The sequence below is a fragment of the Mastomys coucha genome, unplaced genomic scaffold (genome assembly GCF_008632895.1).
Source record: "Mastomys coucha isolate ucsf_1 unplaced genomic scaffold, UCSF_Mcou_1 pScaffold21, whole genome shotgun sequence".
Classification (NCBI taxonomy): Eukaryota; Metazoa; Chordata; class Mammalia; order Rodentia; family Muridae; genus Mastomys; species Mastomys coucha.
In genome coordinates, this window is record NW_022196904.1 from 177,680,453 (window position 1) to 177,706,197 (window position 25,745).

A 25,745-nucleotide genomic window follows, 5' to 3' on the forward strand; every position below is an offset into this window, starting at 1 on the left:
TTTTGGCTTTTGGCTTTTGGCTATGTTTTAGAGTAGGGAGAAAGTAATTTACCTACCGTTCACAAAAATATCAGAAAAAGGCCACGTGGTGGTGGCACACTCCTTTAATCCCAGCACTTGGTAGGCAGAGGCAGAGGCAGGCAGATTTCTGAGTTTGAGGCCAGCGTGGTCTACAGAGTGAATTCCAGGACAGCCAGGGCTATTCAGAGAAACCCTGTCTCGAAAAACCAAGAAAAAGAAATCAGGAAATGGAATTGGGGCTAGTTATGGACTTGGGAGGCAGAGACAGGAGGATCTATGAATTTCAGGGCAGCCTGCTCTACATAAAGAGTTCCAGGCCAGCTAGGGTTACAGAGAGGAGAGAGAGAGAGAAAGGAAAGGAAATCAGGACTGGGGAAAGAAAATCTAACCTTCATCCAAAAGGTGACCACGCTCTGTCGAGTGTGTGTAAGAGAAAGCAAGTGGGAATTACAGTAAAAAGTCAAAGAATTACACTGACCTGTGGGTAGCCCAGTCTGGGGTCTGCGATATTCTTAATATGGGTATGATTTTGTCTTCGTGTGTGCTTGCAGCTGAGCCAGCCTTCCTCAGAGCAAACCCCCCCACCCCCCAGTCCTAACCCTTAATTAAAACAAACAACAAACAAAGGATACCAGCCACTCTTCTCAGACTAAGCCCAGAGGTAGAAATGGAAGCTAGTGCTTTAGGGATATTGTGTTCCATAAATTATCTTGCCTTTTTCCACTGTTGTTATTACATTGTTTCATAACAAAATTACTTTGAACCATAAAGTTATAAATACATTTTAAAAGTCCCACTTGGTAACGTTAGATTTCGTCTGTGTGGTATTGGTAGTTACTGTAGCAAAAGCTCTGAAGTGTAACATTTGAAATGAGCCCAGCACAAATGGGAAAGACCTCCCACACCCAACTCCCACCCCAGCCTTGTCCTGGGCTGCCATCCTGCTCCGCTGACAGCCGGAGGAGCGGGACTCTTCCCATTGTCTTCCCATTGTCAGAACGAGTATGGAGGTAGGAGATGGGGACCCCACAGGAAAACCCAGCCACAGAGAGTCCGCAGATCATTATTCCAGTCCGAGATGCCATGCCAGCAGGTCTTAGCAAAGTGCTGGCGGGGTTCATCTGTGTGTGTGTACATTGGCAGTTCAAGTACATTTTGAGGGAAGGTTAGGGACTGGGGTCTTCCTAGATTAAAGAAAACTCTGCCCTTTAGTTCTGTCCTTCATCTAAGAACATCTTCCGGCCTGAGGGCTGGATGGTCTGCATCTCTGGTTTTCAGCCGCTCAGGACCTGGACCCCCAGAAAACTCAGCAGATGTCTGGCAGCCCCTCAGTTTTTTGGAAGGAAGCTGCCTGCACCCCACCCAATTCTCAAATTCCTAATCCCATGGCTGCTGGTATTCCCACTCTTGGCACTACCGACCCATCGCCCCTCCCCCCACCCCACCCCACCCCACCCCCCCGCCCTGCCACAGACAGCCCCTCAATGAGTTGGGCCCTCCGACACTCCCAGCACTTGGGTCCCCTCCCGTGGGCTGTTGCCTGGGGAACCAGGGAGCGGTGGGAACGAGTTGCTGGCCTCGGCATGTTTCAATCAAGTTGCTGTGCTAGGAGCTGCTTAATCAAAGGCCTGTTATGGGCTCATTAGTGTGGTCCACCACGGGCCGCCCCTCAGGAGAGCCCTGGGAAGGCTGGCTTAGGTCCTGCCCTCCAGGCACCCACCCCTGATCACCAAGGGGTTTCTCAGGCTCTTTGCAAGGGGCCCTGGGAAACTCTCCATTTGACCTGCCCCAGTCAGCTGGGTTCTCAGCAGTGAAGCCAGCACCCACATCAGCCTTCCTCCCTCCTGAGAGCATCAGTGTGTTCTGCTTCTAAGCGCTGTCCAGACTATTCGTTCCTTCAGGGGCTGGCCTCTGCTCACAGGCAGTTCCCAGGCTTGTGCGAACCAGGCTTGCCATGACTTATGGGCCTCTCGGTTGCTTCTGTGGGACCGGCTGTCTCCCTGGGAATCTATTGAATTTCTGGAAACCTGGGGTTCCACTCAACATCACAGATGAAACCCCACTATGCCAAGAAAGGGCCCAGGCCTATTTGGAGGAGAACTCAACCACAGAGCCCTGTGCCTGCTCTTCACAGGGTTCTTTCTGCCACCCCCAGGCCCTGCAGTGCCTCCTTGAGCCTCTGTGCCCAGGCCTGAGTGCAGCAGGGGAACCAGGGAGCGATGGGAACGAGTTGCTGGCCTCCATATGTTTCAATCAAGTTGCTGTGCTAGGAGCTGCTTAATCAAAGGCCTGTTATGGGTGCAGAGACCCAGCCCTCTGTCCAGTGGCTGCTTGAACTGTCCCTGTAAGTCACAGCTGGAGTGGGAGGCCAGGGAGACTGCCTTGCATCAGCCTTCAGCAGCCTTGGAAGAGCTCACTCCCAGCTTGGCACCTTGTTCTGGCTGCCAGCCCAGGGAAAGGCAGGGCCAGAGCTGGGAAAGGAGAAGGTAGGGGGCCAGAGCCCCTTTCAGAGCTGGTGGGATGCTCAGACAGGCTTCCATACACACCTTATCCTGGACTGCCACACCATCCCCCGTTTTCTACTACCTCGGGGACCCAAGGTACTCAAGAGGGCACATGTGAACTCACACACTGGGGGATGCTGCAGAAGCAGGAAGCACCTCCGGCCATACTCTTTCCAGAGTAGAGACATGGCTTCATCCATCCTGTTTCATGTCACCTTTAAGAGTAGAGCATGTGAACCAAGTCCAGAGCTTCGTGCGAAGGTCTCCAGACCCTGGGACAGGCCAGTGTCCTTTCCTAGCCCTGGCACTCCTTCGCTGGGGGCCATGGCGTGCTTCTCCCTTGGCCTGTTGATTCTGAGTTGTCAGTCTTCTGAGCAGAGCCTCGCCCAGAGCTGAGTCAGTTCCGACATCAGTTCTTAGCCAGAGCAGTCTGAAGGAGAGACACTTCAGTCCCAGAGGTCACAGAAAGGTCATATGACCAAATATGAGATTATTTTTTTAGGCCTTGCAATGCTTTCTCAGCTGTGTGGTGTCTGATAGCTCACCCAGGTGGCGCCCTTAGTCCCAGCCACTCCCTAGCAGCCCAATGGGAGGTCCTGGCCTAGGAGAAGATATCTCACAGCTGTCCCCAGTGGGAAACCTCCGCTGAGCTCTATCCCAGCCCAGGAACAGGCTCCCCAGATTCCTTCAGCCACGGCCCTGTGTTCTTCTGTCCCCATGCACACCTTTGGGTGCTGTGTCGAAGACAACCTGGGAGTCCCCAGCCCGGCCCTTGGCTCTCTCATTCTGGTGCCCACCATTTCTCCTTCTGGTGGGCCTGGCTACACCTGGTCTCTTTTGGAGACCTTGCCTTGGGCTGTCTTTAGACCTCCTTGTTCAATCCAGTGCCTATTAAGTTTTAGAGCAAACTGTAATTCCCTGCTGTGTTGACAGAGCAGGAGTCTGAGCCTGCTTCTGGCCACCAAAGCCAACTTCTCACCACCCATCCAGAGCAGGAAAGAGTGAGTGCCCCCACTGCTCACAACCACGTGCCTCTGCCCCTCCCAGCACGGGAGGTGTCTGCAGGCTGAGTGTGGGGAAGGGGAACAGCTGACTGGCGCCCTTACCGGGCTCCACCTCACTGCCATCGTGGGTGCCAGAGTTGCTCCTTGGCAGGCCTTGCCTCTGTAAAGAGCACATTTCCTTCCTGGAGAAGAGGAAAGGGAGGGGAAGAAAGCCAAGCTTGCTGGGAAGCAGAACAACGTGTCAACACAAGGAGCAAACAAGGCCCAAGACAAAGTGTGGATTGTCATCGTCGGGAGGGAAGGAATGGCACTGTCAGCCACTTAGAAATCCCGTTGACCGCAGACCTTGGACTGAGTGTCAGATTCGCAGCAGCCCAGCCTCTACCTGCAGCGCAGCCGGGCCTGCCCAGGGCAGGCACTGACAAAAGATCACTTTTCAGGTTCCTTTCTGGAACTTGCTGGAACCTGGAGAATTGAGAGGCTGTTGACAAGCCTTGCTCACCACCAGTGAGCCAGGTTGTCTGACTGCAGCACACAGGTCCTGTGATATGAGCCCACTGGAGTGAGCTCTGAGCCTTGGCTCCAAACCCTCTTTCCAGCAGACTGTGCCCTCACAGTCAGTCACACAGTGGTAGAGCTGCAGCCAGCAGCTGTTGGTTTACACTCTTCACAGCCCTCCTCCTCTGGGCCCTTCCTAGCACTTCCTCTGACTATGATCTCTTGGGGTGCCTTATGAAAATGCAGGTGTTTTGCATTGCCTTGAGTAGACTGTTGTAGAGAGTGTGGAGCCCAGCATCCGTGTTCTCTAGAGCCCTGCCTCTCTCCTGTGAGGCTCTCCTCCCTCCACAGGCTATTGGGGCATGAGCTTCAGTGCTTTGTCCTTCGTACAAGCATAATAGAGTGCATCGATCATTGTGATGGTTTGTCATTGCTGCAGATCTTTCTAGACCAGGGCAACTATTAAAATGTATGGACTCAGAATGAGGTATAGTACTGTAGGCCTTTAATCCCAGTACTTGGGAGGCAAGGGCCGGAGGATCTCTGTAAGTTTGAGACCAGCTTACAAAAGAAGTTCCAGGACAGCTGGACTAAAGAGAGAGAATCTTTCTCAAAACCAAGTGTGAGCTCTGGCCAGCAAGATGGCTTTGGGGGGGAGGGAGGATCCATAGCAAGCCTTCTTTTCCAGTTAGCCAGCATGCTTTTCTGCTTGTTTGTTGTTAGCAGCTGTGTGTTTGTGATACTCGGATTCTGGCCCTGTTGGAATGAGAAGGTATACTCCTGGCTGGGTTGAGGGTGCTCTTCTTCTGGGTCATTGTTAAAGCTACCATTGCCTCCCCATCCGAAAGAGGCACCCTGAGTACACACACCTTTAGAGTTGGGGTACCTTCCGCAAACAGGAAAAGAGCATGCTCTGTCCCCACCAGGTAGACACTGTCCTGAGGTCAGGAAGACTGTCTTCCTTCTCCGCTTGCATTGAGAACTAGAGTCTCTTCCCTTGCCGGCCCATTACAGGACTCAAGGTTAACACTTAGCACTGGCTCCCACCTACGAGGCAGAAACTCCTGGACCCGTCCTTGAGCAGAGGCTGGCTACTCTAAGTGGACAGTGCGCTCACTTCAGGAGCTCCAAGGCCTGCACAGGCTTTTCCCACAGAGGCATCACAACGGCTAGTCTGTTCCCACCGAGAGCTCCCAGGAGCTGTTCCATCATAGCTGTCTATCTCCGGGATCCTGTTGATAAGATCTGTTAACATTCTCAGCTCCAGCTCTGAAATATACAAAGAACAGGGCCTGTTTGTTCAGTCCAAGCTTCTAAGGTTTAACTCCCAAAGGAAATTAAATCAGGTGCCCGGAGCTATGACAGTCTGTCGTGTTTCTATGCAGAGAATGTCACCCTTAATATTATGTGGATCTCATGTATAATTTTTCCCCTTAATTCTTTTAAAACAATGTGGTTTCCAGCAGAAACCAGCAAATCTTTAAAGTGAAAATGAAGGCACAGCTAGGATTTGTCTCATCTAGGGGTCTTGTCACCTCTTCCCCCAGCAAAATACAAAATGAAGTCCACACAGAGATGGAGCCACACTTGGTGGCAGCTCTGCTGAAAGCCTCCATAACTCACCAGTTCCAGACCTTTGACAGAGGGACTGGCCTAGGACTGGATTGTTGGTGGCCTTACCTTTCTTGTTGTTGAAAAACACCCTTGGGAGTCTTCTTGGGTGGCCACTGTTCTTGGAACCCTCCCCCATCCCATCTTATCCTAGCCTGACAGTTCCAGCCCTATTTACCATTCCAGCAGAGAGCCCCTCCTTCAGATTATTTGAGGGTTAGAAATGAACCCAGACTGGAGTCACTAACATAACTGTGTTTGAGGTATGCTTGTGTTTGTGCTAACATTTTCAGAGATGGCAACAAGCCCCGGAAATGCCAAAAATATGAATGTGACTTTATATTACTCAAACCGACTGGTGATAACCAGTGGAGAAACTTGGCTTGGGGGAGGGGACCCATGGGATAAGAGAGGAGGACTCAGGCTCCAGGAAGGAAGGCCAGGTGTGACTGGATGTGGCCGAGGACTAGAAAGTGCCAGATAGACTGGAAAGAGCCAGCCAACCCCCTCTGGGGATCTTGGAGGAGGAAAAGAATTTGTACCTTGGGTGGACACTCTCCTGGGCACTGTTGGCTCCCTCCCTCCCTTTTTCCTTCCTCCTCCCTCCCTCCTCCCTCCCTCTTCCTCCCTCATCTTTATTCCTGGTCAGTGCTGTTTGGTCCTATTCCTCTAGGGAGCCCCTAGTCGAGTGGGAACCAGGCTTGCATGTCCTAGAAGGAGACAATATGAATCAGTGTCCTCTACCTCCGTGTCTTAAGGCATCAAGTTTCAGGCCAAGACAGGACTGGAATATGGCCTTGCTTTGGTCCCACAGGGCAGGTGCCATGGCCTCTCTGTGCCTCAGTTTCTCCATCTGGAAGGAGACTAGCAGATAAGGTGTGAGCAGTCGGTGTGGCGTCTGCTCTTGCCTTCCTTGCATCTCTCCATCTTGCAGATCCCTTTGCACTGTTTTCTCTGTCTCCTTCCTTTTCCTTCACTGCCTCACTTTATCTCATGGGAACTTCTGCCCTCACGGTGGAACAACTTCCAAGGAAAATAGAATGGGTATTTTCTCAAATTTTTGATTCGCCAGCTTCTGAAAGGGAAGGTTTCCCTGAGAGCAACCCATCTACTTACGGCACAGGGTCTGCCAGAGAGAGGAGAGGCCCTGTGGACAAGGGCAGTGAGGATGGAGGCAAGGAGAACATGGAGGAGCATGAGAAAGCTTGCTTAGGGTATAAAGATGACAGTTACTCCAGCCAAGTGCGGGGCTGGTTGCCATGTGGGTAGCAGGCGTCAGAGTAAAGAAGCAGAGTGGGAAGGTAGGTAACACCCAGAGAAGAGGTATCCCAGAAGTCTAGAAGTGCATAGCTGCTGACTGGGGCCTGCTGGGACAGCTCTGACAGGTAATGCTGTGGTTGCAATGGGCTCAGGATTTTTGGTCTTTTTGTCTGGTTTTTACCTGCTTCCCTGCCCCACAGTGGTAGAGATGGGATCCAGGACTTATATTCCACCACTGGAGTACATCTAAATCCCAGACAAGGCTTGTACTCCAAAATCAAACGGATTGCTTTTGCCCTACATGGTTGGGAGGAGGGGGTGGGAACATGTGAGCTTGATCAGGCAAAGACCTTGGCAAGAGCTCTCCATGGCCTTTGGCTTTCCTGTCCTTCTCTGTTACCCTGCAACACACAGGAGGCCAAACAACCCAAAGGAGTGGGTTTCCACCCACTGCCCAGCTCCCTTCTGAGACCAACACTGCCCACCTTCCAGATGCCAACCCTTTCTCCACCGCCTCCACCCCACCTCTCTGCTCTCCTCTAGCCAGTGTTCCAAGCAGGTGGGGGAGGGGGCACTGAGAGTACAGACTTTCTAAAGCCTCAAATCCATCCCTCTGTCCCTAGAACTAATCAGTGGGCCATCCCTCCTCCACAGCTACAAGAAACAACCCTTGCTTTGCAGGTGGCAAAAAAAGACTATATATTTTTTAAAAAATTAAAGCCCCGTCTTTTGCTTTCTTTCCCAGATTCTGTTGACAGAAGAGTTTGTAGAGAAAATGTTGGAGGACTTAGAAGATCTAACTTCTCCAGAGGAAGTAAGCCTATTTCATTTCTCACTGATAGAGGGCTCCTGGGCATAAGAGCATGGACCTGTGTGTGTGTGTGTGTGTGTGTGTGTGTGTGTGTGTGTGTGTGTGCGCGCGCACATCTGTCCATCTGTGGACTGTTTTCTGAAGTACAGGGATAATCTGGAGAGGAGCCCATGAGAATGTTAAATGACTTTATTTTTCTTTTGTTTCATGACCCACCCCTGCCCAGCCCCCAATCTTGTGAGGACACTCAGCTCACTGAGTCACCAGCTCTTGAGAACCTCATTGAAGAAGTAGCTAGGGCCTTGAGGCTAGAGTTCTCCCCAGCCCCTGCTGTTCCCTGGCAGATTCTGAACAGAAAGCCCGTGTCTGCTGCCAGAGAACATTCCACTGAGGAGTTCTAGTGGGCAGGAGGGGACTCCTGCTCTTGCCTTGGGCCACCCAAGTGCCACACTCCCTTCTCCAGCTCCAGCTTGCCTCTCAGCCTCTTCCTGGCTCGCTCAGAACCTGAGGGGCTGGCAGGCCCAGCGGGGTTACTTCTCTCCTTGGCTCCTCCTCTGGAGTCCAGGATGGAGTCCATAATCCCTTTTGTTTTTCTTCCTTGTTCCTGGCCTCCTCATTTGCAGGGACTTACCTCATCTTGGAAAGTCCCTTCTCCTGCTGCTGTCTCCTGTAACCAGCACCCAGGCAGCAGGCAGGCAGGTCTCCATGGGGTAGTGGGATAAATAGCAAGCTTCCCAGGTCTGAGGGACCTTCTGGCCCTCCCTGCCCTGAATCCTTTCCGGCACCCTAATGTGCTTGAGGCAAAGTACCTGACCTCCCAGATAGATAGAAACTCCTCAGAGCTGGTCACCCCAGTAGAGCCATGCCTCCCCTCCCTCTGCCCCAGGGATCCAGCTTGATTAATTCGTTCATTTGTATAGTCCAAGGTTATCAAGTACCCACTCTGTGCCAGTCAGTCACCCCTATAAGTCACTGCCTCAGAAGCCTAGCTCCCCGATTCAGTCAGGCCAAAGCTAACTGCCCAGAAGTGCTTCCGGAGAGGTCTTGTCACACTGCAGTGGCTTTACGCCAAGCTGCGGCTTTGAGCTTGGGTGTTGAGTGGGCGGGAGGAGAGACAGGAGCCAAGGGGAGCTTAGGAAAGTAGGTCACGAAAAAGGACTTCTGCCTCTTCCTGTCCAGAGGCTGTCCCCAACACCCTGCCCCAGTCTCCACTTTGTCCTGGGTCTACAGTCCCCAAGAGAGAAAAGTCAAGGGGGCCAGCCAGGAAGTGCCCGTTTGTCCACCTCCAACCCAGCTTCAAGCAGGCGGGAACATGATTCTCTCCTGTGCCTGGCTCTGACCTCCAGCCTAGCCCAAAGACAATGGGAGTTAGAGTTCCCGAACTAGCCCAAGCCAGGGAGGATCTGTTGAGCACCAGCTGTGTGCTGGGCTCCTTACAAGGTTCTAGAACCCAGAAGGAACAAGAAGTCAGCCTCTCCTTCTTCCCCAAAGACCCCAGGTGAGGGAGAGGAACAAACTTACAAGACAGCCATTGATTTCTAGTTTGGAAGACCTTGCATCTCATCTGGGGCCACTCTGAACAAAGTCCCCTGGGAAGCAGGGTGATGGCCCAGCAGAGGCAGTGAGGAGGTTTCCTTCTGAGAATGCACACAAACCACCTTCATCCTGTGCTTCTCCCAGCAGGGTCACATTCTGGGTCTGATTTGGGAACTGAACAGCTCTTTTCTTGTGGACCTTTTGACAAAGCTATGGAGGACAGATTCTGGACTCAGAAAGAGTCCATGGCAGTGACAGGCCTTTCCTGTAATATCTCCTCTCTGTTGGTCCCCTATCCTCCAGCCACAGGGCCCCAGGGAACAGATTCCTTACATGATTTGGCTCAAGGCAGAACCAAGGAAAAGATCAGGAGACCGTCTACCCAAAGAGCCAAAGCATGCCTTCTGCAGCCGGTGGTGCAAGAGGAAAGGAGTGCCTGGACCAGCTGCACGCACGCGCGCGCGCACACACACACACACACACACACACACACACACACACACACACCCTGAGTGTAGCCTTTGAGAGGTCTCCAGTAACCTGTCTTGTTCCCAGCAACCTAGGGACAGGTATGGGTCAGCATGCTGCCTCTCTCTGGACACTGTCTTAGAAGGGCAGCTAACCACTCTGCTTGCTCTCTTCACAGTTTAAACTTCCCAAAGAGTACAGCTGGCCTGAGAAGAAGCTCAAAGTATCCATCCTCCCTGACGTGGTGTTCGATAGTCCGCTGCACTAGCCTGGGCTAGGCCCTGCAGGGGCCGAGAGGAGCCCAGCTGCTCCTGGTGACTTCCAGTGTGACAGCTTATAAAGGAGACACCCATGAATAAAAGGGCAAGTGTGGGGATGACTGCAAAGTGCCACACCCATCACAGGCCCCACCCACCTCGGGCCCAGGGGTCTCACTCCTAGCAACCCAGCCCATGTGACCAGGCCCCTGTCCTACATGCCAATGAACAGGTGAGGGAGCACCTGCAGAGCCTCCCCAAGCACCGCTGCTGCCACAGGTTTCACTGCTGTGCTCCTGGGATAACACACCCTTGACATAACAGCCTGGTGTGCAGAACATGCGTGAGGATGCACTGCCTGGTCAACCCCGGCCAGCTTTTCCTCAGTCAGGCTGCTCCACCCTGCGGAATGATTGGTTTTTTTTTTGTTGTTTTTGTTTTTTTTTTGTGGAAACCGGATGGTATTTTTATTGCTCAGCAAAGATGGTCCAGAAGCCATGTATATAGTGATTTTTAAACAGGACTTATTCCTAGATGAACTTTATTGTTCTTTTAGACAAGGGCCTGGGGGCTCTGCTCCCGATCCACATACCTTCTTCCTGAAAAGATGCTTGGTGCTGCCTGTCAGCTCTGGACCCTGGAGGAGGCTGAGGACAGCTGACATACTTCATGCAGCCCTGGATACAGATTTGCTGTGGCCTGGAAGGAGTGCCATTGCCTTCCAAGTGGAGTAGGCTTCTACAAGGCTCTGGGGACTTTAGGGGCTCAGGGACATGTGGCCTAGCTATGTCTTCCAGTCCTTTTTACCTAACCAGGCCTCCCAAGAACAAGAGGGTAAAGCCCACTGCCTCCCCACCTTCCTGCTCAGGGCTCCCAGCTCTTTACTCCCCCTCCCTTGGAGTCCCAGCCCCTGGGCTGCTAGCTTATGAAAAACTGAAAACCAACCTCTCCACAGATCTCCCTTTCATTTTGCTGACACTGCTCTCTGTGCCCCTTCATCTTTCTCACATCCATTTTGTACCTATCTTCCGCCCCTGTCTCTTCCTGCAGCCTGGCCCTCTTGTGGGTACCATGCTCTCACCTCCAGGACTGCAGATCTGCTTGCCTTCCAGGGACATTTGAGAGCTGCGTAGGAGAGATCTCCCACTTCTGACCTGGAACTGGCAAGCGCTTTTCCTGCATTCTTGCCTGCCTCTAGGATGGATGGTCTTTGTTCATTCTTTAAATCCAGATGTCTCCAAAGGAAAGATATGTTGTCTGTCAGGGACCTTGCAAGAGCTCCCCTGCTCTGTCTGCCCCCCCACTGCCTACAACGGCCTCAAGGGGCCTTTGGAGGAATGGCTCCATCTGGCCACATGTGCATAGCCTAGGTCTAAGCTCAACCAGCACTTAGAGGCAGACCCATCAGGAGCATCTGAGAGAGGCTGGCTGCAGACCCCAACCAGCACAATAGAAAAGCCTGTCTGGAGCAGACACGACACTGCCCGGGACTTTTCCACAAGGGCATTTCCAGCCATACCTTTAAAGCTCTTGTCTTCTGAAAGTTTGTGGGCCAAGAGATGCTATCAGTGTTGCCTCTGTTCCTTGCCATCACCAGTGTTGTAATAGCTCCCCCTCCCTAATTCTCTCCGGAGACCTGCCTCAGGGCCCCTCTGCATTCTCCCCTAGCTCCTTTTGTCTGGCTCAGGGGTGAGAATGCATGCTATGAGCATCAGATCACATAGTTAGTGTTAGTGTGACCAATGGGAGACTGGTGGTTGTGACCACCTGCTTGAGTGGCTCCATTCTTAGGGAGCAGGGAATGGCAGGTAAGCTCCAGATGGTCACAGGCCCTGAGGTCTTTACTGCCTCCACCCTGTCAGGAACCTCAGGAATGTCTAAACTCCTGCTGGGACCAGACCCCCATCATTCCTGTACAATGGCTCTAGGAGAGTAGCTAATCTCAGCCTGGTCTGACCAGGCCTCCTTTCCCTTGGGCTCTGGTTTCTTCCAGAGGAATCTCAGGGAAAGAGGTTCACCATTAAGCTACCGGCTGGGAAGAAGAGACCCTCACATCGGATTAAGCAAGACTGGCCTTACCGTGACACAGGATGGGTGTTCAAGAGAGGGACCCTCCCTTCCCCTTCCTGCAGCGGCTCTTTGGGGCTAACACGTCATAGGGAGGGGTTCAGGAGTCTCCTCCCTGACTCTACAGACTTCCTCAGCCTTTCCCCATCCTTCAACCTTCCAAATCCACGGGACCAGAGATTCTGAAAGGAAGGGACTCCAACGTCCTGTAACTAAAAACTCCTGGGCCTGTGTAGGCTGCAGAGGTGGCCTTGTGGCTGCCATGCAGGGGAGCATGCTCCTCTTCTAAGGGTGACACTCCAGCAGGGCCTGTAAATGCTCTGGGGAGTCTAAAGGTCTAGGACACATAACCAGACCCTGGGGCTGGGGGCTGGACTTTGAGAGCGAGAGCAGGGAGAGAACCTGAAGATTGGTGCCCCTATGGGGCAGATCAGAAAACTCCCTCAGCGGTATTTTTTTAACCTGGTCTTCCCTCTCTGGCCTCCATGATCTTGGTGCCAGGTGAGGTGTCTGGGTCCCTGTTACAAGTCAGGAGCCCTGGTGGGAGACCCACTTCTTTTGTACAAAGATCTGAATGCTGCAATGAACAGACTTTTGTACATTTTTATATCAGTTTTTAATGTCAGTGGCGACTCAGTTCCTGGGGCTACAGCTGGCTCAGGATTTTTGTAAGAAATTTTGAGTGACTCACTTAGATTTTGTTCCTACTTGTCCCTCCTCCTCTGTGTAATCTAAGTGCATTAAACATATCTGCAGACTGTCTGGGTTGTGTGCTTCTTTCTGCCATGGCAGGGTGTGTGTGTGTGTGTGTGTGTGTGTGTGTGTGTGTGTTCATTCCTGGGATGTGTATGACACGGGATGGAACTTGTGACCTTGGCAAATGCTCTACCTCTGAGTTATATCCCTATCCCACATTTGCTTCTTTCTGGATGCCTAAAGTAGAGGAACAAGATCAGCACCCTGGCAACCTCAGAGAAGTGGAATGAGCCTGAGAAGTGATGCTGGAAGCCCAGGGGTGCGGAACACACACAAGCACACACACGGGTCACACACAGGCACACCCACACACACAAAGCCCTCCTTCACAGGTCTTTGTTTCCCTTAAGGTCAGGGGGTGGAGCTGGAGCACAGTCCAGGTGTGGTACACATAGGTGGGTGGAACAGAGTCCGGGTAATAGGTGGGTGGTACCTTCTCTGCTATTTTACTGCTTCATTCCTCTTTAGCTTTTGGTTGCTGCTGTTTGAGAAAGGGTCTCAACATGTAGCCAAAGCTGGCCTCAGAATCCTCAGCTTCCTGCCTCAGCCTCCCAGGTGCCAGAATTACAAGTGTGGTGACAGAGCATGCGCCTCTGGCTGTTTACTCCTCTGCCTAATCTGATTCTAAAGGGGCCCCAAAGCCTTTCTCACCTCCAGTTTTGTTCTCCCTTACAGCTAGCTATTTTCTACCAGGCATCTAGATTGAGCCTCTTCTTCAAGGACCTGGGGCTGCATTCGGGTCTGGGAAATCTCAGAACCAGGGAACACAGGCCAGCTCACCCTTCCAGAAACACCCAGGCTAGGTAAAGAGGCAAGGTAGTATACCATCTTTCCCTGGGCTGCCTGACAGTATCTGCCTTTTGAGGGCCCTCCTATTTTAGAGTCCTATGCTGGGGAGCGGGGAGGGATGGGGGCAGCCTAGGTGTGGCAGTGCTGGCACCCACACAGGATTCTTGGAACCCTTGAAACCACCCGCGGCCTTCCACATTCTTTCCCTTGCTGCCAGGCCTAGTTTTCTGTCCTACCCAGTGGCAGAGTCTTTCTCCTGATCTTCAGGATGGGCTGGTAGCACTCAGGACTAGTGAAGGCCCTGAGACATCCCAAGGCAGAAGAGAGTGGGTTTCAGTTCCCATATGGAGGGTCTTAAACCCCTTTCTTTTCTCATTTCCTAGGACTCCTAGCTGTCCTGGAGAACTTCCCAACAAAGAAGTTAGTGTCTGCCTTCCCCCTATGACATCTTTCTGAAATCTAAAGAATGGCTTGCCACTGGGCAATGGAGTAGGTCCTTCCTGGACCCTTGGTCCGTGCAGTGCCCAGGACAAGAGGACAAGAGGAGGGTCTAAAAACCAGATTGACAGGTCCAGGGTATCCCAGGCCATGAATCTCCCCCTTAAGGTACCCTTCTTACCTAACGAACCCTTCTTACCTAATGTACCAGGGAAAACACAGGAGTCAGTGAAGATCTTGCCCCAAAGAGAAAGGGAGGTACTGAACCCGTGTCTCTGGGAGACAGTGCCAGGCCAAGGTTGTCTAGAAAGATAAGAGCTTCCTAGGACCGGGTCTCTAGAGCAGAAACCCCATTCTTAATGACTTCAGGAGCAAGGTCTGCCATGTGGTCTTTAATGTCTCCTCTAGGAAGACCTCAGCATTACTGTGGGCATCTATTCTGGTTCTTCTGGGTCCTTCAGTGGAGGGGGGCTTCTGCTGCAGCACCAGGGGGTAGGAGGAGAGTCCAAGAGATTTGCCAAACTGGCCCAACCACAAGGGAATGCAAACTGGAAGTCACTGCACAGCCTACCTGGCTGTGAGGCAGCTGCAGGCACTGAGAGGGAGGAGGGAGTGGGAGGTAGGGGGTAGGGGAGGGTGTGATTTGCAGAGCAGAATGAAGCGATGGGATCCCAGCCTGCAGTGGCAGGTCAGGATGTGGTCGGGGAGGAGCAGCCCTTCTGGGGGTAGGGTGAGGGTTGGGGGGGCGGGGCACAGTGAACCTGAGCCAGTCCTCTGCTGACTCAGGAAATCTGGGAGAGGCTGGTGAGATGCTTCTGCTCAGTAAAGGCACTTGCTGCCAAGCCTGATAACCTGAGTTTGAACACCCCAAACCTCCATGGCAGGAGAACCGAACCGGCACCCCTAAGTAACCCCGTAATGGCCACATGGGCACCATGGTATGTGTGTGCACGCACACATATATAGGATTATTTTTACCGAGGGCCTATGGTGAGACAGGGTTTCTCCAGATAGCTTTGACAAATGCCTCAAACTCACATTGTAGGCCAGGCTAGCCTCAGACTCACAGAGATCCACCTGCCTTGGCTTCCTGAGTCCTGGGATTCAATGCACTACCATGCCCAGCACACACACAAGTATTTAATTCGGTAAATATGTGTTTTTCACGTTTGGGAGAGGTGAGGGCACAGAATGGGAAAGGCCCCTGTTTGCTAGTGGATATTCCTGGAGTGAGTGTAGCTGAGCAGTGTGGGGGGGTTGAGGGGCTATTATCAAGGCGAGTTGAGGATAAGCCCTTGTTTTGGGGGGTTGCCCACCTCACTCACATCCACTCCAGTCTTATGACAGGTCTTAGGGCATGGAGCACAAGAGCTAGGTGGCAGTCTGTAGACGCAACGTATATTGTTGGGGCTCTGCAGTAACTGTGTGAGCAGTAAGTACTACAAAACAGGTTGAAGAGATGGCTCAGTAGATACGAGCAAGTGCTGGAAAACCATGAGGACCAAGTCCCCAGCACCCATGCGAAAACCAGCCACGAATGCCTAGAACTAGTGTTGGGCCAGGGAGTGGATCCTGGGAACTCATCAGAATAGTGAACTTCAAGCTCAGTGAGAGTCTGTCTCTCAAAAAATTAGATGGCACTGGGTGTGCTGGTGAATGCCTTTAATTCTAGCACTTGGGAGGCAGAGGCAGGCAGATTTGAGGTCAACCTGGTCTACAGAATGAGTTCCAGGCTAGCTACTAGAGCCTACATAGTGAGATCCTCTTTAAGATTTATTTATGTGTCCCCCGTCTTCTTCAACCTGGGAGCAGCTCTCTTGTCTTGGCCTCACACCCCTGAAAGTGTCAGCCTGCTCCAAATTCATCTCTCCCCACTCCCTGATCAGGAGCACTGCTCGGCTGCTGAATGCAATGAAGTTGAACTGACCACAGATGCCAACATATGAGGGCCTCAGCTACTTGGCAGCCCCACAGCCTCTGACCTCACTTATCCCTAGCTGCCGCTTCCAAACCAGCACCATTTCAAGGGATACCCCGTGGGTGTTGGGAACTGAACCCAGGGCCTCCACAAGAGTAACAGGTGTTCTTACCTGCTGAGTCACCTCTCCAGCCCAATAATTTTTAAAGGTCAAATCTATAGGCTGGATGCCATGCTACATGCCAGCCATCCCATCACCTGGGAGGTGAAGATGGGAGGACTGGGAGTTCGAGCCCAGCCTGGGCTACATGAGACCCTGTCTCAAATAAGCAAGCATAGAAACAAGGAGTGTGCACGCTTGTGGAGATACATGATGTGAAGAAGTAAAAGGAGAAGGAGAATGGGGTGCATTTTAAATCGGTCAGGGAAAGCCTGACCCATGGCTGGTATCTGGATACGGGGTCTCTGGGACATGAAGTAAGCTATAGAGACGTCTGGGGAGGACGAGTCAGGCAGGAGAAAGGCAGCTGGGAAGGCTAGACAGTGACTCACAAGCATGTCTGAGGAACCCCAGGAAAGCCAGCGGCTAGAACCGAGTGAGGTGTGTAGCCAGTTCCACAGAGGCTAGGTTGCATGGCATCTTCTAGGCAGCCAACACACTGATTGATGACAATCTGACACTCATTGCAGTTGATCGTTTTATTGAGAGACAAGGGCTAGACTGTGCAACCTGGGTTCATTTTGACTCAGAATCCACTTAGCTCAGTTTCCCTTTACTAGGATCACAGGTGGGTGCTGCTCTGCCTGCTTTGCTTCATTTTTGAGAAGCACTCTGTCCTGGTTACCATTGTCTGTCAGTTGGAGAGGACTTGGACTCACAAGGAAAATAAGCCTTTGGGCTCACCAAGGAGAAGTTGGCTAGATTAGATTAGCCTCTAGGCCTGATCATCAGGGATTATTAAAATGACATTGAGAAGGCAAGCCCCACCTATCTTGGTTCCAAGATATTAATGGTCTCGGTCAGGAAGGAAACAAAGTAAGGAATGTTAGATTCAATTGTTACAAAGTAAAGGATGTTAGATTCAATGGATACAAAGTAAAGGATGTTAGATTCAATGGATTCTCTTTCTTTCCCTTTTCTTTCTTTTTTTTTTTAAAGATTTATTTAGTTATTATATGTAAGTACACTGTAGCTGTCTTCAGACACTTCAGAAGAGGGCGTCAGATCTCGTTATGGAATGGTTGTGAGCCACCATGTGGTTGCTGGGATTTGAACTCAGGACCTTCAAAAGAGCAGTCAGTGCTCTTAACCGCTGAGCCATCTCTCCAGCCTTTTTTTGTTTGTTTTTTGAGACAGGGGTTTTCTGTATAGCCCCGGCTGTCCTGGAACTCACTCTGTAGACCAGGCTGGCCTCAAATTCAGAAACCTGCCTGCCTCTGCCTCTCAAGTGCTGGGGTTAAAGGAATGTGCCACCACTGCCCGGCCCAACCCCCTTTTAATATTGACACATCTATCACCCAACCAACAACCAAAACCCATCCACCCCCACCTCTTGAGAATGTAGCATCATTCTTTTAAAATTGCTTCCTGCTGTCTGGGGCAGGGGGCATTATTTTCTTTTGGAGACTGAAAGAAATTTGGGATATTGGCCAGTTTTAAGAAAGCTAGCCATGGCATTTGTCGTCCAGTCTCTGAGTGCAAGGCTCAAATGAAGTGCTGGCTGGAGCAGTCTGTGATGGTGGACAATCTAGCTAGCCATTTTGAAATTATCCCAGGTCTAGATTTTTGAGGACACAGCACTGAGGCAGTCTGAGGCTGGATCATGCAGGATGCCGGAATAAATGTGTCTCCGCATCTCAGCATCCTCAAGGTGAATCTTGTCAGGGCTGCTTTAACCTCATTGGTGTCTCGCTGTTTTTCTCTGTGAGCATATAAACATTCATAGGTAATACACATTTCTGCATTAACATATGTACTGAATGTGTGATATGCATGGTTTAGCTAGATTCTCTGCTCTGTTTGAAAAGGTAATTAATGCATTAAAAAAAAAAAAGTTAGTTTGAACAGTATCCACCAAACTGTGATACAAACTTTTATCCATATCATTTGGAAAAACAGTGTATGTCCTGAACATTCATAGCCAAAAACATTCATTGGCTTTGTTTAACTGAAATTTTGGCTTGGAGACATTTTTATGTCTCAGACAGTCTCAGAGCTATTCCAAGGTAGAGGATCAGCAATACATGATACCTACCTGTCTTCTTGTTGTTGTTGTTGTTGTTGTTTTGATTTCTTTCTTCCTCTCTGTAGCCAATATCTTCAGGGGTCTCCCCTGACCAAATCTAATTTTTATTAATTTTGATGGAATCCATAGTATTTCTTTTATTGTCCTAACAAAGATAAAACCTCTTCCCTAACAGAACACATTTCCTTCCTTCCATTCTAAAGTTATCACAGATTTTAAGAGAGATGTAGTTATTTCATTTATATGAGTACATTGTAGCTGTCTTCAGACACACCAGAAGAGGGCATCGGATCCCATTACAGATGGTTGTGAGCCACCGTGTGGTTGCTGGGAATTGAACTCAGGACCTCTGGAGGAGCAGTCAGCGTTCTCACCCGCTGAGCCATCACTCCAGCCCAAGTTATCACATAGCTATGCTGATCTAATTTAGCACTCCTTTCTAAAATCCAGTGCTTTTCAGTAGCTGTGCTATCTGTCTTATTAACATTTAAAAAATGTAAAGTCCCTAGGCAGTGGTGGCCTTTGATCCCAGCACTTGGGAGGTAGAGGCAGGCAGATTTCTGAGTTTGAGGCCAGCCTGGTCTACAGAGTGAGTTCCAGGACAGCCAGGGATACACAGAGAAACCCTGTCTCGAAAAGCCAAGAAAGAATATTGTCTCTGTGGCACAATCGGTTAGCACGTTCAGCTGTTAACTGAAAGGTTGGTGGTTCGAGGCCACCCAGGGATGATCACAGCCAGCTACTTTTGGGGCTAGCGAGATGGCTCAGCAGGTAAGAGCACTGACTGCTCTTCCGAAGGTCCTGAGTTCAAATCCCAGCAACCACATGGTGGCTCACAACCATCTGTAATGAGATCTGATGCCCTCTTCTGGTGTGTCTGAAGACAGCTACAGTGTACTTATGTATAATAATAAATAAATCTTTGGGCCAGAGCCAGCAGAGACTAAACAAGCAGGGTTGACCGGAGCAAAGCAGAGGTTCTTAAAAAAACATTCAATACCCAACAACCACATGAAGGCTCACAACCATCTGTACAGCTACAGTGTACTCACATACATTAAAAAAAAAAAAAAAAAAAGAATCTTCTAATCTCTGTTCTATGGCCTCTAACCTAGCATTTAATTTTTAGGTTTCTCCTTCTTGAGGTTTGAGGATATATATAAAATTTTAACCATTACTGAACATATAATTCCTTTATGCTGGCAGTCAAAACAAAACTATGTGGGGGCCAAATGCCTTCTTCTATTGTGTCTTCCATTTTTTTTGTTTGTTTGTTTGTTTTTGTTTTTTTTCGAGACAGAGTTTCTCTGTGCAGCCCTGGCTGTCCTGGAACTCACTCTGTAGACCAGGCTGGCCTCGAACTCAGAAATCCACCTGCCTCTACCTCCCAAGTGCTGGGATTAAAGGCATGCACCACCACTGCTCGGCGTGTCTTCCATTTTTTAAAATGAAAAATATTTTCTTTTTAAATCTCTCCAACTCTCTCCCTTTGTTTAGAGATCATACTTGAGTTTACAGTTCTCCTCTCTCCTTCCGTTGGAGACTTAATTTTCCCATCTCTCTCCTTCCGTTGGAGACTGGATTTTCCCATCTCTGTCATTTCTTGGAGACTTTATATTTTATATTTACAGTCAGTATTCTTATGACTGTCTATGTGTTCAGTTTCTTTCTTTTTAGTCTCTATTCACCTTTTAAAACATTTCTATATTTCTTTCTCTTCTTTAGAGACTTTATTATTTGTCTCACTTTTATTGTTTTCAAACTTATACATTACCAGTTAAAAAGCTTGTGGCTTTTCAGTCAGACCACAGCTCTGGGAAAATGTTCCTTCTGACCTTCTGTGGACCTGCAGGCTCTTTGGGCCAGCATGTGCCTATGGTGCTGTTGAGAGCTGAGCCTCATACCCCTGGGCACTGGCCTGGAGCTGCCCTACCAGTCTCAGCTCCAGCAAGCAGCTTACCTGCCCGGGTCCTGTATTGAAACTCTAGTTCTCAGTTCATTACCTTTTGCTCACAGGCCTCTGCTTGCTTTCTTAAAGGGATTTAGTCCCTCTCCCAGCTAGGAAATTGCTCCTAGAGGGTTTTGTCTACACATTCCACTTGGAACTTTTCTTTTCTTTTTTTTTTTTTAAAGATTTATTTTATTTATTTTATGTGTATGGGTACACTGTAGCTGTACAGATGGCTGTGAGCCATCATGTGTATGGCTGCTGGGAATTGAACTCGGGACCTCTGCTGGCCCCAATCGCTTCAGCGTAATGCACTGTAGCTGTCTTCAGATGCACCAGAAGAGGGCGTCAGATCTCATTACAGATGGTTGTGAGCCACCATGTGGTTGCTGGGATCCGAACTCAGGACCTTCGGAAGAGCAGTCAGTGCTCTTACTGGCTGAGTCATGTCTCCAGCCCCCACTTGGAACTTTTCTAATACCTGAATCTTTTGTTCTAAGCTTGGGCTTCCGGCTAAGTTTGGATTCGATGCCTAATGATGGGCACATGATGGCCACCATTTGTAACCAAGAACTTCTCTACCCAACCCTCGTTGTTCCCAGAATAACGACTCTGAGACTTACTTATGAATAAATGCCTAGGCCGTAGCTTTGGCTCATTCCCTGACTAGCTTGTGACAAAATATAACCTGTTTGTTCATGTCTGCCACATGATTGGTTGTGTCTCCTCAGTTTCATTTGCCCATCTCCTCCAAGTCTGAGATGAAATCTCCAGCTCTTGACTTTTTCCCAGAATTCCTGTCTCTCTCTGCCTAGTGTCCCACCTTCTAATCCTGCCTTAGCTCATTGGCCAGCAAATTTTTATTGATAGGAGATGCTTCCACACAGTACACACCGTCGAGAAAACCAGAACTGTGACCCCAAATAACGTTTTGCTTCTTTTTTGGGGTGTGTGTGTGGGAAGGGCAGAGCATATAGGAGTTGAGAGAGGGTTTCTCTGTGTAACAGCTCTAGATTTCCTGGAACTTAATTTGTAGAGCAGTGTCCTCAAACTCACAGAGATTGGCCTGCCTCCTGTGCACTGGGATTAAAGGCGTGTGCCCACTATGCCTTGCTAAACCCTTCTTTAAGCTGCTTTTGTTGGGTATTTGATTCCAGCAACATGAGTAACAACAGCAGGGTCTACTTCGCTCCAGCTAGTCTCCAAGTTGTGTGCTCCTGTTACCTCAGCCTCCTGAGTGGTACCATAAACACGTCACAACACGTGACTGTTGAGCTTCTTGTTTGTATTTTTAAAAAATGTTTTAAAAGATTTATCTAGCAATACATGCCTTTAATCCCAGCACTGGGGAGGCAGAGGCCAGGCTGGTCTATAGAGTGAGTTCCAAGGCAGACAGTATTTTACACAGAGAATGTCTAGAAAAGCAAAACAGCCAGGTAGTGGTGGCGCACGCCTTTAATCCCAGTATGTAGGAGGCAGAGGCAGGTGAACCTCTGAGTTTGAGCCCAGCCTGGTCTACAAATCGAGAGTAACATTGTCTTGAAAAACCAAAACAAAAAAGAAAAAAGAAAAACAAAGAAAAAGGCATGTGAGAATCTGGTATGTCGGTGAGTGATCTGAGACTGAAGAGAACGCTCTAGCTACAGTGAGTGATTTGAGACTGAAGAGAACGGCTCTAGCTACAGTTCCTGAAGCTGACTGCGTGGATGGGAGAGTGAAAGATAGAGATCCTGCGTTTTGTCTCTCCTTCCTGGCTGAGTGACGGGTAAACAGCTCCAGGACTAGTCCGAGGAGCTACGGGAGGGAACACAGGAGCAGGACCAAGCTGCAGTGGGAAAAGGATGAGCAGCTTAATGTCCAACCCATGGGACACACAGTACCTGAGAGAAACCTGGGTGGTGAGCTATGGGGATCTGCAAGCTGGAGGTCACTCATTAACAGTCTGGAGATATTCACCCAGGAGATCAGCATCTGGACAGAAATAAAGGCTCTTGAGCAACAGAGAGGTGTGGTTAGGAAAGGGAAGGATGGAGAGCCCGACTCTCAGGACCTTCAGCATCTCCAACTTGGGAATTACTGAGTGGAGAACTTGAAGAGCCTGGTGTCTTCCAAGCCGAGTTTGAGAAATGAGAAGAATCCTCTAGATTGGTCTCCAGGTCACTGATGAAGAGGCCAGAGGCACACCCTCCACTTGCTTCTAGCAAACATGGCTTAGGGGCCATGTTCACATTGTTCAATCAGCCATGTATATGAATTAATTCATGTATTCCTTTGTCCACCATATGGCTTCTCACAGAAGGGTGGCAATGTACTAAAGACTTGTGCTGTCTTCGGTCCTCAAAAGATCAAGGACCCAAAATTCACATTGAACTGGACTTGGGACCTAGTTCTACAATTTAAAATAGTCTCTGAAATGAAATCTATACATGTGATACATACTTCCCCACTGAGCCTGTCGTCTATAGATGCGCCTCTGCAATGTTGCCACTAGATAGCTGAGCCAATCAAGAGGCTCTAACAGAACAAGAATGCTCATTGATTCTCCTGGTTCTTTTTTTTTTTTTTAAAGATTTATTTATTTTACGTGTGTGAGTACACTATTGCTCTCTCCAGACACACCAGAAGAGGGCATCAGATTCCATTACAGATGGTTATGAGCCACCATGTGGTTGCTGGGAATTGAACTCAGGACCTCTGAAAAAGCAGTCAGTGCTCTTAACCACTGAGCCATCTCTCCAGCCCCAATTCTCCTGGTTCTTAGTAAATAGTTTCTTGTTCAGGCCCAAATTCTGTCAGCCATTTAAAAGCAGTTTCAAGCCAGGCCTAGTGGCACAAGCCTGTTATCTCTGCTATTCAGAAGGCTGAGGCAGGAAGATTACAAGTTCAAGGTCTGACTGAGCTACAAATCAAGTTTAAAGCAGGCTAGGCAACTTAATGAGAGCCTGCCCATCTATGAATTTAGTTCAGTGATGGAGTATTTACCTAACATCCTAGTATGAGTGAGCCTGGGTTTAATCCATATCCAGCACCAGAAAAAAAAGTTGTCATTACACATTGTACATACGTATCAATGAGTTATCGTATTAGACACTAGGAATATTGTTCTGGTTCAGGTTTCTATGGCTGTGCTGAAACATCCCGACCAAAACCAGCTTAGGGAGGAAAGGGTCTATTTCATTGTACAGTTTCTATCATGCAGGGAAGTCAAGACAGAACTCAAGAAAGAACTTGGATGCAGGAACAGATGAAGAAGTCGTGGAGGGGAGCCAGTTTCTGGTGTGCTCAGCTTTCTTATAGAATCCAGAACCGCCAGTGTAGGCAGGGATGCATCACCGTGAGCCCTCCCAGATCAATCATCAATCAAGAAAATGCCCCACAGGCTTGCCTACAGTCCAATGTGGAGGGGGGCATTTCCCAATTGAGATTTTCTCTTTCAAATCAATTCTAGCTTATGTCAAGTTAACACAGAACTAGTCAGCATAACTATGTACCCGTGTTATATGCTTTAATTAATAAATTTAAAAAGGACTTGGGGCTTGCAAGATAGCTTAAGCTTGCAAGCATGAGGAGCTGAGTAGAACCCCCAGAGTTTATGTAAAAAGTCAGGCAAGGCAGTAGTGTGTGGCATTAATGAGTCCCTTGTAGGGGAAGTGGAGACAGACTGGTGAGTGGCAGGGTCTCCAAAACGGTAGAACAACACCTAAGCAAGGCTGTGCTCCGGCCTGTGTGGAGTGAACTTGAATGTGTCCAGACACCAGTCCACGCACATAGGTAGCTTGGCCAAAGTTTTGAGTTCAGTTGCCTCTACCACAAACTAAATAAAACATTGTGCAAGATACACAAGATGGAGGCAATAAACATATTTATATATTTAACAGGATATACATATAATAATAAGCACATCTTGGTCATACTCGTAGCCCCTATTATTATTATGTGGATTTCCTTCTGACCCATAGCTAATCCAAGAATAAGTTCTGTTGGCTCTCTCCAATATATACCAAACCCAGCGGCTCACAACCAGCTCAGAGTCCAAATGACTTCCTGTGACTGTGACAGGTAATGCCCTGTGTGTTCTGGTCCCTACCTGTTTCTCACCCTCTCATGATGCCTTCTATCTGCCCAAGTACAAGCTTGTGCACTTGTTTTGCCTTTTGATGAGAGTACAGTCTGCTCCTGCTTGATTCTTGGTGTGCATTCAGGTCTGGACTCAAATGCCACGTTTACCTAGAGCCTTTGCATGTGCTCCTTACTCTCAGAAATTATCCTATATTTAAATTTTTTAAAAATTGTATCCTTCCAGGCAATTGTCTGAACCTAGAAAAATGCCACCGATATATCACAGGTCTTTGTTATAGTGTATATTCACTGACTGACCAACAAACTCTAGATATGTCTCTAGTTCTTTAAGTGTCTTTTGAATAGGAAAAGGGATTGCTAGCAGGTAGTTTTAAGCTTCAGAGATGTAGGAGAAAATATCGCAGAGATTGGGCTCCATGGTGAACCTTTGCAATTCCTTGCTCAATTTCTCTAGACACTTGAGCAGACTGATTGACAACCCTTCTTTCCTCTCAAGTAAAAAGAGCTATAGCTGAAGAGGCCCAGGAAAAAAATGGTCCCACAGCCTGGCAGCGTTATTGCCGTTTTAAGGAGCTCGGCTAGAGCCCCTCCCTCATCGCCCAATGTTTAATGTACCGAAGTTAGTGCAAGTCACGTGAGAGCACGAAGGCTCGCCACGCCTTAAAGAGGCGGAGTCTCTCCTTGGGGACCAATAGCATAAGCCGTCCCAGGAACAGCCCTAATTCCAGCCGGGGAAAGGGGCGGGGCCAAAATATAAGCAGCTGTAGCAGCACTTCCGGAAAATACGCTCCTCCCTCCCCTCCCCCTCCCCGTTTCTTTCGCTAGTGCGGGGTGGGCTGAGCCAGAGGGTGCTGATTAAAGGCGCCGCCTGCCGCTTTCTCCTCTCCTCCCCCCCCACGCCTGTCTCCCCGCCCCCTTTCCGAGTAGCGGGACCAGCCTTGATGTAGGGACACCCCTGCCCCCCTCCGCGCTTCTATGGTCCTTATCCGGGAGCCCCAAGCGCCGCAATCCTTCTGCCTCCTCCCGCCCCCATCCTGCCCTCCTCACTCCGCTTCGAACCCATTGTATGCGGGGCAGCTGCGAACCGGGGCCAGAGACAGTGTGCCCAGTGTGCCCGTCCGTGGGTCCCGCGGGCCGAGGCTCTCCCCAGTCCGTGCTGCTCCAGGCAGGGGCGAGAGGGCCGGTCCTCGCTGCGCTAGTGGCAGGGACCGGCCGGCCGCACCCCCAACCCCAGCGTGAGCCCCTAGTGTCTCTTCTTAGAGCGAAGAAAGCGGAGAGACCCGAGGCAGAAAAAAGCAGCCTCTAACTGCCCGGCCCGCTGATCATTTTTATTATCGAGATTATTATTAAAAGGGGGCGGGACCCCAGGATGCGGAGAAGGGAGCCAGAGACGCAGCTATTTCTATTAAACAGATTATTCTTGAAATAATACACGCAAGATGGCTGAAGGTGGCTGTGATGAGAGTGTTCGGGCTGGGGGGTGGTTTCTTCCTTTTTTTTCCCCCCTTTTTTCTTCCTTTTTTTTTTTTTTTT

General features: G+C 49.8%; 1 protein-coding gene and 1 non-coding gene across 4 annotated transcripts in view; both read left to right on the top strand.

The window, feature by feature from the left end:
- Sufu (SUFU negative regulator of hedgehog signaling) overlaps positions 1 to 12,799 on the top strand; it is a 92,909-nt gene extending 80,110 nt beyond the window's left edge. For 2 of the 3 annotated variants that reach the window (XM_031390570.1, XM_031390571.1), the window contains exons 11-12: positions 7,644 to 7,712; positions 9,892 to 10,121. In XM_031390570.1, coding sequence (XP_031246430.1) covers positions 7,644 to 7,712; positions 9,892 to 9,981 — 159 coding nt within the window. In that variant the 3' untranslated portion in view covers positions 9,982 to 10,121. Of the gene's footprint in view, positions 1 to 7,643; positions 7,713 to 9,891; positions 10,122 to 11,020 lie in introns of those variants that run through there. The other variant, XR_004123638.1, reaches the window with a different exon arrangement.
- Positions 12,800 to 18,838: 6,039 nt separating this feature from the next.
- Positions 18,839 to 18,912, top strand: Trnan-guu. Its single transcript has one exon. It is a non-coding gene; the product is annotated as a tRNA-Asn (tRNA).
- Positions 18,913 to 25,745: the final 6,833 nt, after the last annotated feature.